Source organism: Lygodium microphyllum, chromosome 16 (assembly GCF_053477565.2).
Source record: "Lygodium microphyllum isolate KBCC chromosome 16, Lygodium_microphyllum_v1.1.10, whole genome shotgun sequence".
Lineage (NCBI taxonomy): Eukaryota > Viridiplantae > Streptophyta > Polypodiopsida > Schizaeales > Lygodiaceae > Lygodium > Lygodium microphyllum.
In genome coordinates, this window is record NC_141150.1 from 135,703,849 (window position 1) to 135,717,365 (window position 13,517).

General features: G+C 39.1%; 1 protein-coding gene across 7 annotated transcripts in view; it reads right to left on the reverse strand.

Annotated features, from left to right (window-relative positions):
- The window catches only part of LOC148023473 (uncharacterized), a 79,866-nt gene that overhangs the window by 16,872 nt on the left and 49,477 nt on the right, over positions 1–13,517 (reverse strand). For 5 of the 7 annotated variants that reach the window (XM_087696452.1, XM_087696451.1, XM_087696449.1 and 2 more), the window contains 9 exons: positions 13,376–13,480; positions 12,603–13,289; positions 11,915–12,486; positions 11,692–11,815; positions 11,496–11,555; positions 11,336–11,384; positions 11,158–11,218; positions 11,008–11,061; positions 6,629–6,718 (listed from right to left, as the gene is read on the reverse strand). In XM_087696452.1, coding sequence (XP_087552578.1) covers positions 6,629–6,718; positions 11,008–11,061; positions 11,158–11,218; positions 11,336–11,384; positions 11,496–11,555; positions 11,692–11,815; positions 11,915–12,486; positions 12,603–13,289; positions 13,376–13,480 — 1,802 coding nt within the window. Of the gene's footprint in view, positions 1–4,999; positions 5,064–5,123; positions 5,309–6,628; positions 6,719–11,007; positions 11,062–11,157; positions 11,219–11,335; positions 11,385–11,495; positions 11,556–11,691; positions 11,816–11,914; positions 12,487–12,602; positions 13,290–13,375; positions 13,481–13,517 lie in introns of those variants that run through there. The other 2 variants (XR_015693651.1, XM_087696454.1) reach the window with 2 other exon arrangements.

The window sequence follows — 13,517 nt, forward strand, 5'->3', positions numbered from 1 at the left end:
CCGATTGGGCGCCTGTGATCAGAACTCACGCATATCAGGGTTAGACTCGCACACAGAAATGATTGATGCCTTGAAGTGTGGGCTAGATCCACCAGAACAAACAGTTACAATCAACAAGATGGCATGATCATGAAATGCTTGTACAATGTGCATGTGTGGGCTAAAAGCTTGAAATGCACATTTCTTTACATAGGAAAGTCACATGAAGATTCTGATACGGTTTTTGCGATGTACACGGAAAAAGCTTTTATATGACACCGATATTGGGGGGTCCCTAAATTTTAGGAGCCTCGAATTAGCCTAAAAATGCTAGTCCTAAAAAATAGGGATGACATTCTAAAAATAGTAAATTCTGTACCCTGACTGTGCTTACTAAATTTGGTTGTTTGAGGGAAGAGCTAGTACAAAAGGAGAAAGTGGAGTAGCACAAGACAAGTGTCCAGCCACATGTCATGAGATGTGACAAGTGGTGGGACACTTGGAAACTTGTGTGACAAGTGTCTTGACACTTGTCTCTTCTCTATGGCCTTCCTTTTTGGGCTGAATATTGTCAAGAATAGAAACAACCAAATTTAGTAAGCACAGTCCGGGTACAGAATTTACTATTTTTAGAATGTCATCCCTATTTTTTAGGACTGGCATTTTTAGGCTAATTCGAGGCTCCTAAAATTTAGGGACCTCCTAAAATTTAGGGACCCCCAATATGGGTGTCATATGAAAGCTTTTTCCGTATACATCGCCAAAACCGTATCAGAATCTTCATGTGACTTTCCTATGCAAAGAAATGTGCATTTCAAGCTTTCAACCCACACATGCACATTGTACAAGCATTTCATGATCATGCCATCTTGTATATTGTAACTGCCTGTTCTGGCGGATCTAGCCCACACTTCAAGGCATCAATCCTTTCTGTGTGCGAGTCTAACCCTGATATGCGTGAGTTCTGATCACAGACGCTCAATCGGCCATATAGGTGGAAGTGTGAACTATCTTTTCTCTAGCCCACCGCGTGGGTCCACCATAACCTGTGACCACTCATCCAGTAGCCAGCTCCAATGCACTTTTCTTTATATCTAATTAGTGCAAAGGAAACAAATTTAATAAATCATTATATAGTCAAATTAATGAAAAAGGATACAAATTCTGTTTCTATAGAGTTGTGACACGTGGATGGGTGATAATTCCTTGATTACAACTTAGTTACAACAGCAACATTCAATACAAAACTCAGAAATGCAAATTAACTCACAATCTTCGACAATGGACACCCTGTTGACCCCGAAAAATGGCACCCCTTACTGTATTTCAATATTCCAACTCCCCTTGCTGTCCAAAATAACCAAGAAGTCTTCAATCTGATCTGCCCCTTGATTCAAACAATGAATTGTCCTTCATTTTCTTTGATGGAGATGAAAAATGCCTCAAATTCATTGATTAGTTGATCTCTCCACTTGAATTTGACTGAAAACAGCTTCAACCCTGTTGAATCCAAGTCGAGCACACTTCCCGAGGTTGCTACTAAGCCCTAGTTTGCAATAGAGAAATCTGAAATTTCTCAACCTCTAGAGATCTCAATGCTATAATCTTCAAAGCAAGGCTGTAGAGAGGCTAGGAAATAAGAGAGAATGCTAAGGAGAGAAAAAATTCAAGCTTTATTCATGAAGAACTGGAGAAAATCAGTCATTTACTGTTGTTGCCCTGTCAAACAACCATGGAAGTTGTCATCTACAGCTTAGGACCACCAGACCGACTGCTGCCCCCTTCTATACACTGTTATCTGCACCAAAAGGACCTTGGGCTGCTATCTCCTGCTCCTAGAGGGCTCAGAACTATTATCACATGCTGTCGGACTGATCCCTAGTGACTGTGAATCACACAAGTAGTCTCTCCTTGCTCTCCAATAGCATTCTCCTCTCATTTGCATGCTAAATATACGAAAATACCTCTCTTCAACCTCTAAAAACGTTTTTCCCACTTGCATGGACAAGTTTTGCCAAGTAGCAGCCTTTAATCTCATTTTCAACATTATCCAATCTATTAAATATCGATTTTCAATCTTTAAATACTGAAAATTAATATAGTAATTATTTCAATATTAGGTTCCATTAAAAACCACTTCTCTAGTGTCACCAACTGGCACTTATGGCTAAATGAATGACATCGGCCAACAACTGGCACTAAATACCACCAAGTACCTATGCAACATAACTTATAGTAACTTTTGCCTTTGACATCCCATGATTTCCTCAAGTCCCAGGCTCGAAAATTTACTCTAACCCCAGTTACACCTCACATGTGTAACATTTACTTAACCATGTGATTAAAATTAATCCAAATGTTAAGTGAGGTTTCAAAAATACATGTCCTCATGACAAGATAACATGGGCAACTACTTGCATTAACAAAACAATCCTTTGCTGAAACTTCAAAAAAGCTAACCTAAAGCTTCCACTTTATTTACCAATGCCTTCAAGCTTCTCTTTGCCTTTTTGTTTTGTGGGCACTCCTTATCCCATAGAAGAGAAGGTCAAGTGGTACACAAAATGAAGACCCTCCAATCAATCCTCATGAGATAGCTTATGTCTACCCTTCTCCTCCTCCTTTCTTGAATCCAAAGTTCAACTAATGTGAAGATGTTGCTATGGGAGCTTTCCTTGACTTTGAGCTAGATGTAGCTCTATGGAAACCACCGTCAACAAATGGCAAACCTTACTTTCAATGAAGGTATTGTTGAAATTCTTCACATACTAATAGACATCCTCCAATGAGTGTATAGGATTGCATATACGTTCTAGAAATCTCCGGTCACAATCCAAAAAGATCGTGCACATAGAGCAATGTATGCAGATCATCCAAAGCCTTTATCTTGTGCAAAAGGCCCTTGAACTCTTCCAAGTACACATCCAAGAACTTCTTTCCCATGTCCAACTCAACTAGCTTGTGTAAGTTCTCATTCTGATCGTTGTTACAAACTGCTCCTAAGAAACGAATAGAAACTCCAACCAAGTATCCCGCTTGGGGCATAGCCCCACCCACCAAGTGTACACTTTCCCCTCAAGCATGAATTTGTATATATACAATGCTTTGTGTATCATCGAATGGATACAAATCACAATATGCCATCCATTTGGCCAGCTATGAGTTAATGTACATCTCATTAGATTCCTTCATCTTCCCTTTAAAGGAATCGAGTCAAAATTGAAGAGGCAACATGTGCATGGCTGTAGGAATAAATGGAAACTGGAGAGTACCAAGCTTGGTAAGTTACCATTGGATTTTTATTTGGGCTCGACATACACAATCACCACACGTGATAAGTTCACATTTGATACAAGAAAAAAAGACGCTTCCGAATACTCCCATGTGTGCTCAAGATTTTCTTCTCTCTCCCCAACTTCAGCACCTTCTCTCTTTGACATCACCATTTTCTCTCTCTTCAACCTTAGCATCTTATCTCTTGCCAACATTCTCATCCATACTGAGATTCATATTAACATTCGCATGAAGGTTAATGTTAACATTAATATTGATTTTAGCATAAACATTGACAATAGCATTAATGTTGATATTAACAACAACATAACATCAATGTTCTTGTTAATATTAACATTAATGTTAGTATTAACACTAAAATATATTTAAGAAACCACAGGATTTTAATGCTTATGAGTGTATCAAAGTCTTATGGTTGCCAATAATGGCTTGCCATGGCCTCGATTTCACGGCTCCCTAGGCCCCAAACATTAAGACCATTGAAAATTTTATGTAAAAACATTGCTCCATGCTTATCCCAAGCATGAGTGCTGTAGAAGCAACATACCTTGTTGTACCAACCACCTATAATACATGCCTCCCATATACGCCCATTTTGCTAGTAGTGTCCAATACCACCCTATACAAGACAAAAGCATCTGTAAGACAAAAGTGTAAATGTTGCACGTGGGCAATTGCCATCCCATGAGCGAAGAGTTGTTTTCATGTGACACGAATGAAATGCCCCTCAAGGATCCAACATCCACATGAGACACAAACACAAGTTGTACCCATGGCAAAGAACAAAATCTAGCAAAATGGAAATCTCAGCATGGAAAACTAGGCAATCCAAATGCTAGAAAGATGACTACACAACAAACAATGCGGGAAAGTATTCCAGCAAACATGGATTATTTTCCAAACAAACCAAAGTGTGTCTACTCGTTAATGGAGGTATACGCATTCAAATTTTAAATTGGTAACATGATGCACCTAGTGCAAAATATCATGGCAAATACAAGACTGGCACTAACTAGTGCCGAAATCTTGTTGACCACAAAAAGACCTTTGTGAAAAAATCACGTGCAAAACTGCCCCAATTCAACAAAGTTGAGCAACACAAATGAGCAAGGTTATTCATCCTCTACCCAATCCAATATGAAATGAACTAGTTTATCCAAGACTTTGTAGTGGGATCAACTAAGACAAATAAAGGCCCTGATATCTCAATCATAGTAGACAAATGCACTAAAATGTCTCAATTTATTCCAACGATAACTATGAAAGACCCATCAAATGGCTAAACTCTTTGTCAAACACCTCTAGGAATGTTGCTTGACAAAGTGACAACGATCCTAAGTTCATTTGCCATTTCATACACTTCTTTGGGGTCAATTGCTCCACCTTTTTAGTCTTTGATTCATGTGTAGAAAAAGAGTATAACATGCATTGCATTGTGAAGAGATATGACCTTCAAAATGCGTGAAGAAAAAGAAATTCTGAAACATATATATCCTTTTTGTGGGCTACCACAGAAATAGAAGTTCTAATCTCAGACTTCCTCCTGGAATCTGATTGGATTTTAAATTGGCTTTCAATTAAAAACTTGCGCTTTCAAAGCTAGAAGTATTTCCTTTTTTGCGAGTAGGAAAAACCTAAAACTTCCCATACTTGCATTTAGGACACGCATCATACGAACCAATTCAACACCCCTGCCCCCCCAAAAAAAAACACATGGCACACATACCAATTCAGACTGACATGGGTTTCTTTTTCCAGATGCCGCATTAGAAGTTCATAAATCAGCATCTCTATTTCCATGGTTCCAAGGGTGTCCCGTCCCACATTTGCCATGTGTCACATGGAGATAATAGTAACTATTAGAAACAGGGTCTAATCACCCATCACCCCCCACCCAAATAAAAAAAGTGGAAAAAGAAAAAGACAGAAAAGTGTATTGATCGCAACAATGCAATCTCAAGGGATAAAAAGAGTTTGGACCACAACCATGCAATCTCTCAACGCTTCTTTGTGCCCATTGCTCCATCTCTTTTCCCTACAAATAAAGTGTAGAATGAGCAGACCTTCAACACCATACTATGAAGAGAAATGCCCCTCTAAAGAGAGAAGAGTGAGAAATTCAGTAGCAAATTAACCCTTGTGACAAGATGCTTCAACTAGAAGCTCTGACAAGATGCTTCTCTGCTTCTTGTTACGATTATAGTTAGCCTTCAACTGAGATTGGTGCTTTCAGGATGTTCCCCTGTGTAGGGTAGAATACCTCCAAAGAACTTATATTTCCCTTTAGGACATTTGACACCCTGCCATTAAGACTGACACATATGTCTCTTTTCCTAGTACCACATTAAACACCCATAAAAGGCCACTTACTCTTCCTAGTGGTGCTATGTCACTTGGCGAAACAAAGGCTAATATTTGGACCTAGTGGCGGCACCCCTATTTTTTATTGCAACCATCCAATCTCTTTCTTCATAAAAGATAGGAAAGGCCTCCACCTGAAATTTCACTTCCCATAGCATGGACCTAGTGGCATTACCCCTATTTTTTGATTGCAACCATCCAACCTCTTTCTTCATAAAAGATAGGAAAGGCCTCCACCTGAAATTTCACTTCCCATAGCATCTATTTTCCAAAATTGTGTTCAGATGAATTCTCATGCCTATAGTTTAGGGGGTGTCTCTTTTTACGTAGCACCCATACTTGGGTCTAGACAAATCCTTATATGCACCACCCTTACATGAGTTGACAAATCCTTATACCTACCACCCTACATGGCCAGGGTGTGTCTACCATTTTACTAACTGTCCATAAAAGTTTTAGCATGCACTGCCATAAAAGGTTTTCAATTGTACTTCGTAGCACAAACCCCCCCCCCACCCCCCCCCCAAAGTCCCCAAGAACCTTTTTTCCTTTGACTAGAAAATACACAATGATGTATTGAAAACCCCCTCCAAAACACAAACCAAAAAGGGGAAAAAAAAACTTAGATAACACAGCTGGTTCACATGAAACAAGGTACTAAAAGCCAAGGTGGCATGCCTTAACCTAAGTTTTAAATGGAAATAAGCTTTGTGATCTCTAAGCGGGATACCATATAACAAGTTCTATGCTCCTTACCAACAATGGGACACATTTTCTTGATATTGTACACAGTTGAATGTGACATCAACAGCTCAGATTTTACATCAAACCATTTCAACAATAAATGGACCAAAAGAAAAACATTGAGCAACCTTAGATCCACAGACAAGCAGCCCCACTCTTCCCTGAGGGACCAAATACAATGCCAAACACCTCAACTGAAGCACAATAATTCAAACATTGACCATATGATAATTGCAAAACAAAAAATTACCTTGTATCCACCAGATCATAGTTAGCCTCAACTAATTTTAGTAAAAATCGAAAGTAATCCTTATCCATCAAGTGGTTTTCATGGATAAACCTGCGCAATATAAACAACAATCCACAATAATTTAATGATTTGTTGTGCTGGAACTCCCAAAATCTTAACAAAACTTTAGCCATCTAAGGATTCTAATTTCCAAGTTGCTTCCCTCCCTCCCTTCAAACCAAAAAGCTTCAGTCATCTATCAAAACTAAGAAGATTGGTGCCAACTGCGATGTGGTGTTTGTTGGACAGCCACATGCAATAGAGAAGTGCCCCTCTGCATACACAAGTGTATGCACTTCTTACAATTTAGTAAGTCAACAATTAACTCTGACGCTTAGTTTCTGTACTAAAATATTCCAATTTTCAAGCAAAGTACTAAATTTTGGAGGGTTGATGATACAAACATTAAGAAATGATTACATCCACAAGCACATGAAAGAGTTTATGTGAGGCAGTGTTTGTGGGACAGCCACATGCAATGGAGAAGTGCCCCTCTGCATACACAAGTGTGTGTACTCCTTATGATTTAGTATGCTCAACAAGTAACTCTGACACTTAGTTTCCCTAACAAAATACTTCAAGCAAAGAACAAACTTTTGGAAGGTTGATTAAGAAATGATAACAGCCACAAGCATAAGAAAGAATTTAAAGCGACAAGCTGAGAGTTAATGATAGTCAACCCCCCAAAAAGAATTTATTTCTGCAGATCCAGGCAACAAACACTCTCTACAATTTGGAAGTAGAGCAGAGAAAAAGGCAGCCTTTTATCAAGGCTAATGAGCATTACACCTGCATGGTTTCCTTTGTGATCCCTAAGTTAAAGAACAGTGCATATATTCAAGGGAGGGCTTGAACGTATTACAAGCATTGAGAGATCTGTTGTTGCAAATTTGGAACATGATGGTGGAGATTTTGATGACCACCTTTTGGGCTATCTTAGTTTGCACACAAGATTACAGCAAAGAAACTCAATGTAGGATGAGAAAGAGACAGCTCTTTTTCATAAGGAAAAAGAGTCTCAAAAACAAAGAGGAAAAGTGGAGCAGCACAAGGCAAGTTCCCAACTACACACCATGAAAATTGAATCCTCTTTAATGCATGCCCTCTTATATTGAAAACTTTCAAGAGTAGAAACAACTTTTCAACTGATATTTAGACTATATCATCCCTATGTTTTAGGCTCACATTCTTAAGCCAATCACATGCTCTTGAGATTTATGAACCCTCGATACAGAAATTATATGAAACCTCATGTGTCATACAACACAAAATGAATGAATGAATCCAAATCCTGCAAAACTTTCAGCCAATATCAGAATCCCAATCCTTTGAAATTTCTACCAACACATGCATGTTGAGCAAACTTTCATGGTAGATACGTTCCTTATCTTCTTATGCCATAATCTAAGTCATTGCTCAACCTCTTTCTTCTAAACCCACTACATGCATCCCCCATGACCACGCATCAACAGCCAGCTCTAATGCTCTATCCTATCTGGAAATCAATTTTTTCCAATTAAGTTGTGATAACAAGAAAGTATTAGCTGTTGATCAACAAGGTGTGCTGTGATATAAATGTAAAAAGTGTGATGGAGACCCATCAGACCCCAAACAATAAAATACGAAGCAACTTTCACAAAAGCCCAATCCAATCATAGGGATGAAGGCTGAAATGCAGGCAAAGGGAAATCCCGCCAAAGTTGTTCCTCCAAGTTCAACTAAAGCATCCTGTAACCCTGAGGCACCTGAAAGTATTGGCAGATACGGCAGAAAGAATAAACCCAAGATTGAGCAGGAATGACAGCTATACAAGATGCCAATTTCACCAATAAAAGCCCTAGCAATGTGTAACCAAGGATGTTGTTGTAAACACAAAGACTACAACAAGGCCAAAGCACAAGGCTTTCATATGAATCTTGACATCCAACAAGGTAGCACCACCCAACCATTTTGGTATAAAAACATGTTGCCAAGAGACCCATACTTAACCTAAACAATTTCCTTGTTTCTTATGTAACATAAAACGGATAGGCTGCATTGATTCTTGAAATGACTTCTGTATCTAAGGAAGCAAACCATAAATAATTATTAATTTAGTTTTCCAAATTCATATCCTAAAAAACAATTTAATAAAGCTGGATAATGCTGAAAATTGTTTTGAAAGGATGCCACTTGATACATACATACATACATGCTTTATATATATATATATATATATATATATATATATATATATATGTGTGTGTGTGTGTGTGTGTGTGTGTGTGTGTGTGTGTGTTGCTACAACAGTTGACAAGCCATTTTCAACCAGTAAGACACCCTCTAGGAGCTGGTGAGATGCCCAAAAGAGACTACAGCAATAGGAGACAAAGTTTGGCAATTGTTTTAGCCAAGCAACATCACATTAGGGGTGTTCCATCAATGGAGACAACTTTCATGTCTACCTAGACAAGGCAATAGTTGATTTATTCCATTTCTCACAATGGAAGTTTGTATTCTCTCTCTTCAACATTCACTTTCATCCTCTAACCTATTTTCATCCTTCCTCAACAACTTCCAGCAAAATCAGCCATTGGAGGTGGATATTTTGACAAATCTCTACTAAAAACCCTAATTTACAGCAAAAATTAGGGTTTGACAACCACCTTAGGAAGCATACTTAAAAATTAAAGGCCTCAAGACTAAAATTTTAGTCACTGAAATTGGAGAAATTTCAAGAGATTCAAGTGGCCATTTAGCCAACAAACATTTGGGACTGAATTTACAACAAAAATTAGGGTTTGATAACCACCTTGAGAAATGTGCTCAAAAATTGAAGGCCTAGAGACTTGAATTTCAATCACTGAAATTGAGACATTTTCAAGAGAGTCAAGTGGCCATTGAGCCAACGACCAATGGGACAGAATTTGTCATACCAAGAGCATAATTGAAGGCCAAATCCCTGACCAAACCAAGGGGCGAATTGGTTTGAAGGCGTAATAGCAAGAGGCGATTGGAGAGATAAGGAGATCCGGGGAATCTATTTGTATTCCATCTAGTTTGCAATAGAAGATAAAAAAAGGGGCGCTAGTTTTGGGGCCAACAAGTTGTCCATTGTCTAAGATTAAGTGGTAATATTTGCATTTTTAGTTTATGTGAATTTTATGCTTGTTGTAATTAGTGCTTAACCAAGTTATTACCACCCTATCCAAGGAGGGCTGGTTTCAGATAGTGTCCTTGCCTCTGTAAGGCAAATAGAGGGATTTTAAAGATTCTTCATATTCACAAGAGGCCTTGAGACTGGAAGCTGTTCAGTGGAGATGGTACATCTGAAGAAATGCTGCAAGCATTTGGTTATGAGAAGGCTTAGATATTCTCTTTAGTTGCTTTACCAAATTATTACTCATGTATCCTCTCTCTCTCTCTAACAGTGACATTGTTTCTAAAACTTGTGGAAAGCTTGCATACTGCTATTTCAGTAAATGTGGAGGCCCATGCAACACCTTCCTTGGAGCCAGCCATAGAGTTGGCCACTGCATACAAGTGGTGATGCCTTGACCACATTTCTCCTCCAGCTGTGAAAATGCAGAGAATGCATACGATAGGGGCCACCAGATCTTTTACTCCCATGAAACAAGTGATGTGTTCAATATCCTGAGAGTTTCCGGTCATGGCATGCCCAGTTCACGCTCTCTCACACCTTCATGGCTTTACTTTCTCAAGAAAGAGAAGACACATCAGCCACCCTTGAGTGAGGACATGGGTCTGATGTTGCACAAGAAAAGAAAGCCAAATCAAGTAATAAAGGAAGTGAACAAGTTATTACTACTACAGATGAAAGCCTTATGTAAAGCAGATTTATGACGTTGGATAATGAGCAGTCCATCCAAATAACAAATTTCACATATGGATGGGCTCAATATGGTGACTCATTGACAAGCACCTCAAAAGTAAACAATTACGAGGAATCTCCAGCACATGAAATGGTAGTAGTTTTCAAGAAGGCTGTAAAAGCCCTGAGACAAGGGAGCCCCCTCTCCCACATGTTCAATTGGTTCTCAAAGCAGTTTTAATCTAGATCATCTGTGATGTTTCCAATAGCACCTGGACTCACCAAGAGGTGAGTTACCTCACAACATCAAACATCAGCAGAAATCCAACCACCCTCAACCCCTTACAAATGCAACACCTAAGAGCATAATACTTAGCAAGTCTACAATGCCTTTTTCTCTCTAATTGCCTACAACATTGTACCACATGACATGTTACTATTATCTTGTCCCAAGGACCAGCTTTAATGTTTGAAATTCATTAAGAGAACAGCCTTCATGAGGTTGACCCTACTGTATAAATTTACCAACCTCAAGTTTTCTTGCCATACACTGCGATGTACAGAAGCAGGCATTTGGATGTTTCTGCAGAAAAAAATGTGGAAATTAGTATAGAAATCATAGAAGAAATAATCAGCAATGCACGGTAACCTCCACAGTCAATAGCAGAAAAAAGAATACAAGTTTGGTACGCGCTCTGATGTAGATATTTCTTTCATTTGCTCATCCCCATCCTCATCTTCTGCACATCAAGCTATATGTTAAAAATTAAGTGAACACACGAGACAAATGAAACACTGGCCACATGCAAAAAGCAATCCAGAGTTGATAAAAGATACAGAAATAAAATCACACTGACCTTTTGTCAGAGACATTGCTGTCTGAGCAGGAGAGTATGCCAGCTGTGCCTGAGAACAGAAATTAGCCGCATGCATTGATACAAGATACAAGATTAACATAGCTTCGAAGGTAGAATATCCAGAAATTTTGATTAAAACTGCTAAAATGTCAAATAGTACCTCCTGCTGATGTGATCGCTCATAAAGAAGCATGTAAGCACTGTTAGGCCTATCAAACTCCTGCAACCAACAAGAATCTAAGTTAAGTGTAAACACCAATCAGTCTATTCGTACCTATGCTGGGCTATCGGACTTCTTAAGCTAGTGTAACCAAATGTAAATCTTCTTCTTCAAAGAAAAATGATTTTTTGATAACCTGAGGTGTCGTAGTTTTGAGGAAGTTGTCATACACATCAACTGTGTACTTTCCACCAAAACAATCTTTTTCTAAGTCATTCACATCATATGGTTCTACATTCTTGTCATCAAAAGCAATCCACCTGAAGAAGTCCCAAACACAATACATTAAACCAATTTAAAAAGCATAACCTGGCTATGAAGGTTTTGAATCAACCCAACAAAGCTGAATTAAAACATACCCGCCAGTTTGACCATCACCACAATTAAATGGATGGTCCCCGGGTCGCTGCTTAATGTAAGAGTAATAATGACCAGCAAAAGCAGTTCCAGAGTGCACAACTACACCTACAAGATCATAATTGTAGTATGGATCCGGTTTTAGCAATGCTGATAGGTCTTGTTTACTTCTCGATTCCACTGAGGCACTGTCCAGACTTTTTGGGCTACAGCTCGTATGACTATTAGAATCTCGTAAAGCTAGACCTTCAACAGTGTAAGGCTTCATGTCCAGGTGAGTCGGAAACTCAAACCTATCTTTCAGCTTAAGTCTTTGCATAGTTTCATAATCAAAGTCAAACCTTTTCAGGTGAATGACCAATGTGTTAGGCAAACATTTAACACAGACACGTTTCAAGGCATCTACTTTTGAGCCACACTCATCACAAAAGTACGCATTGTCTCCCTCAAGTAAATCTCCCCTAACAAAGGCTTCAAGTGATTCTAACAGATCCTTTTTGTTCTTGACATCAACACTTATTGCAGCAAAAGGTTCTTCTCGTTCACTTCTATGAGGACAGCCACGACAAATAACCTGCAGGTTCATAAAACAGAACATTAATCTTGACAATGGTGTCAGACAGAGCTTGAACTTGTACAGCAAATCCTTCCATATCACCTTTTATATTCAAGCTAAAGCAAAGACATCACCTGCTGTGCAAATACACCTCCAAAAATCCTTGTTAGAGTTGTCTCTTGATGAGTTGCCTTCAGGGTCTCATCAATTGCATCATAGAGGCGGTTAAAAAATTCAAATGCATCTTGGTGTTCCCGAAGATTGATTGGCATTCCATCATAGTCACGATAAGCACACCAGAATCCTTGGGGAGTGTAGTGGTCAAGACTACTTCCAAGAAGAGCACCAAACATGGCCTGGAGCTGAAAAAATACAGAGCCTGCCTTCTCAACATCGTCACATTCTGTACAAGACAGTACACTTTTACGAACTTCAGGTTGCATGAATAGCTGTTGAAACACAGAATTCATATAGCAGGTAGCACCAGCATTTTTCAAGCCAACATAGCCTCCGACTGCTTTTCGTCCATAAGAAGGAAGATGCTCCCAATCAAGTACTTGCTCTGAAAAATGTAGCTTTAGCACTAAATTTACAACTTCTCGAAAGCTTTCTACACAGTGTGTAGCCAGGCAAATAAGTAGATGAAAAGCCTTTTCCCGGCTTCCGCGGGTGCCACATTTTGACTGCAATAAGCCATCATCATCTGAGCTCATTCGGATGCCAAATGGCAGCTGATGTAACTGCCCCCGCCCACCAGCATTTATGGTCCCTTGCTCATGTAACAAAATTGCAGAGTCCGGAAATAAAAAGTGTTTGATGAGCTGACAGCAAGATGCAGAAACATAGATTAATACTAATCGGCTAAGTTGAAGACTCAACTTAATTATTCAACTGTCTACCAACTCACCAGATGGACCAATCCTCGCCCATCTGGACTTGTAGAGCTACCGATGATGCGCTTATCAAGCACCTCTACCAGCACTCTTATGTAGTGCAAGTGCCCTTCCAGAAGCTTCAGAAAAGCCAAAGAAGTGGTCATATTGATAGGA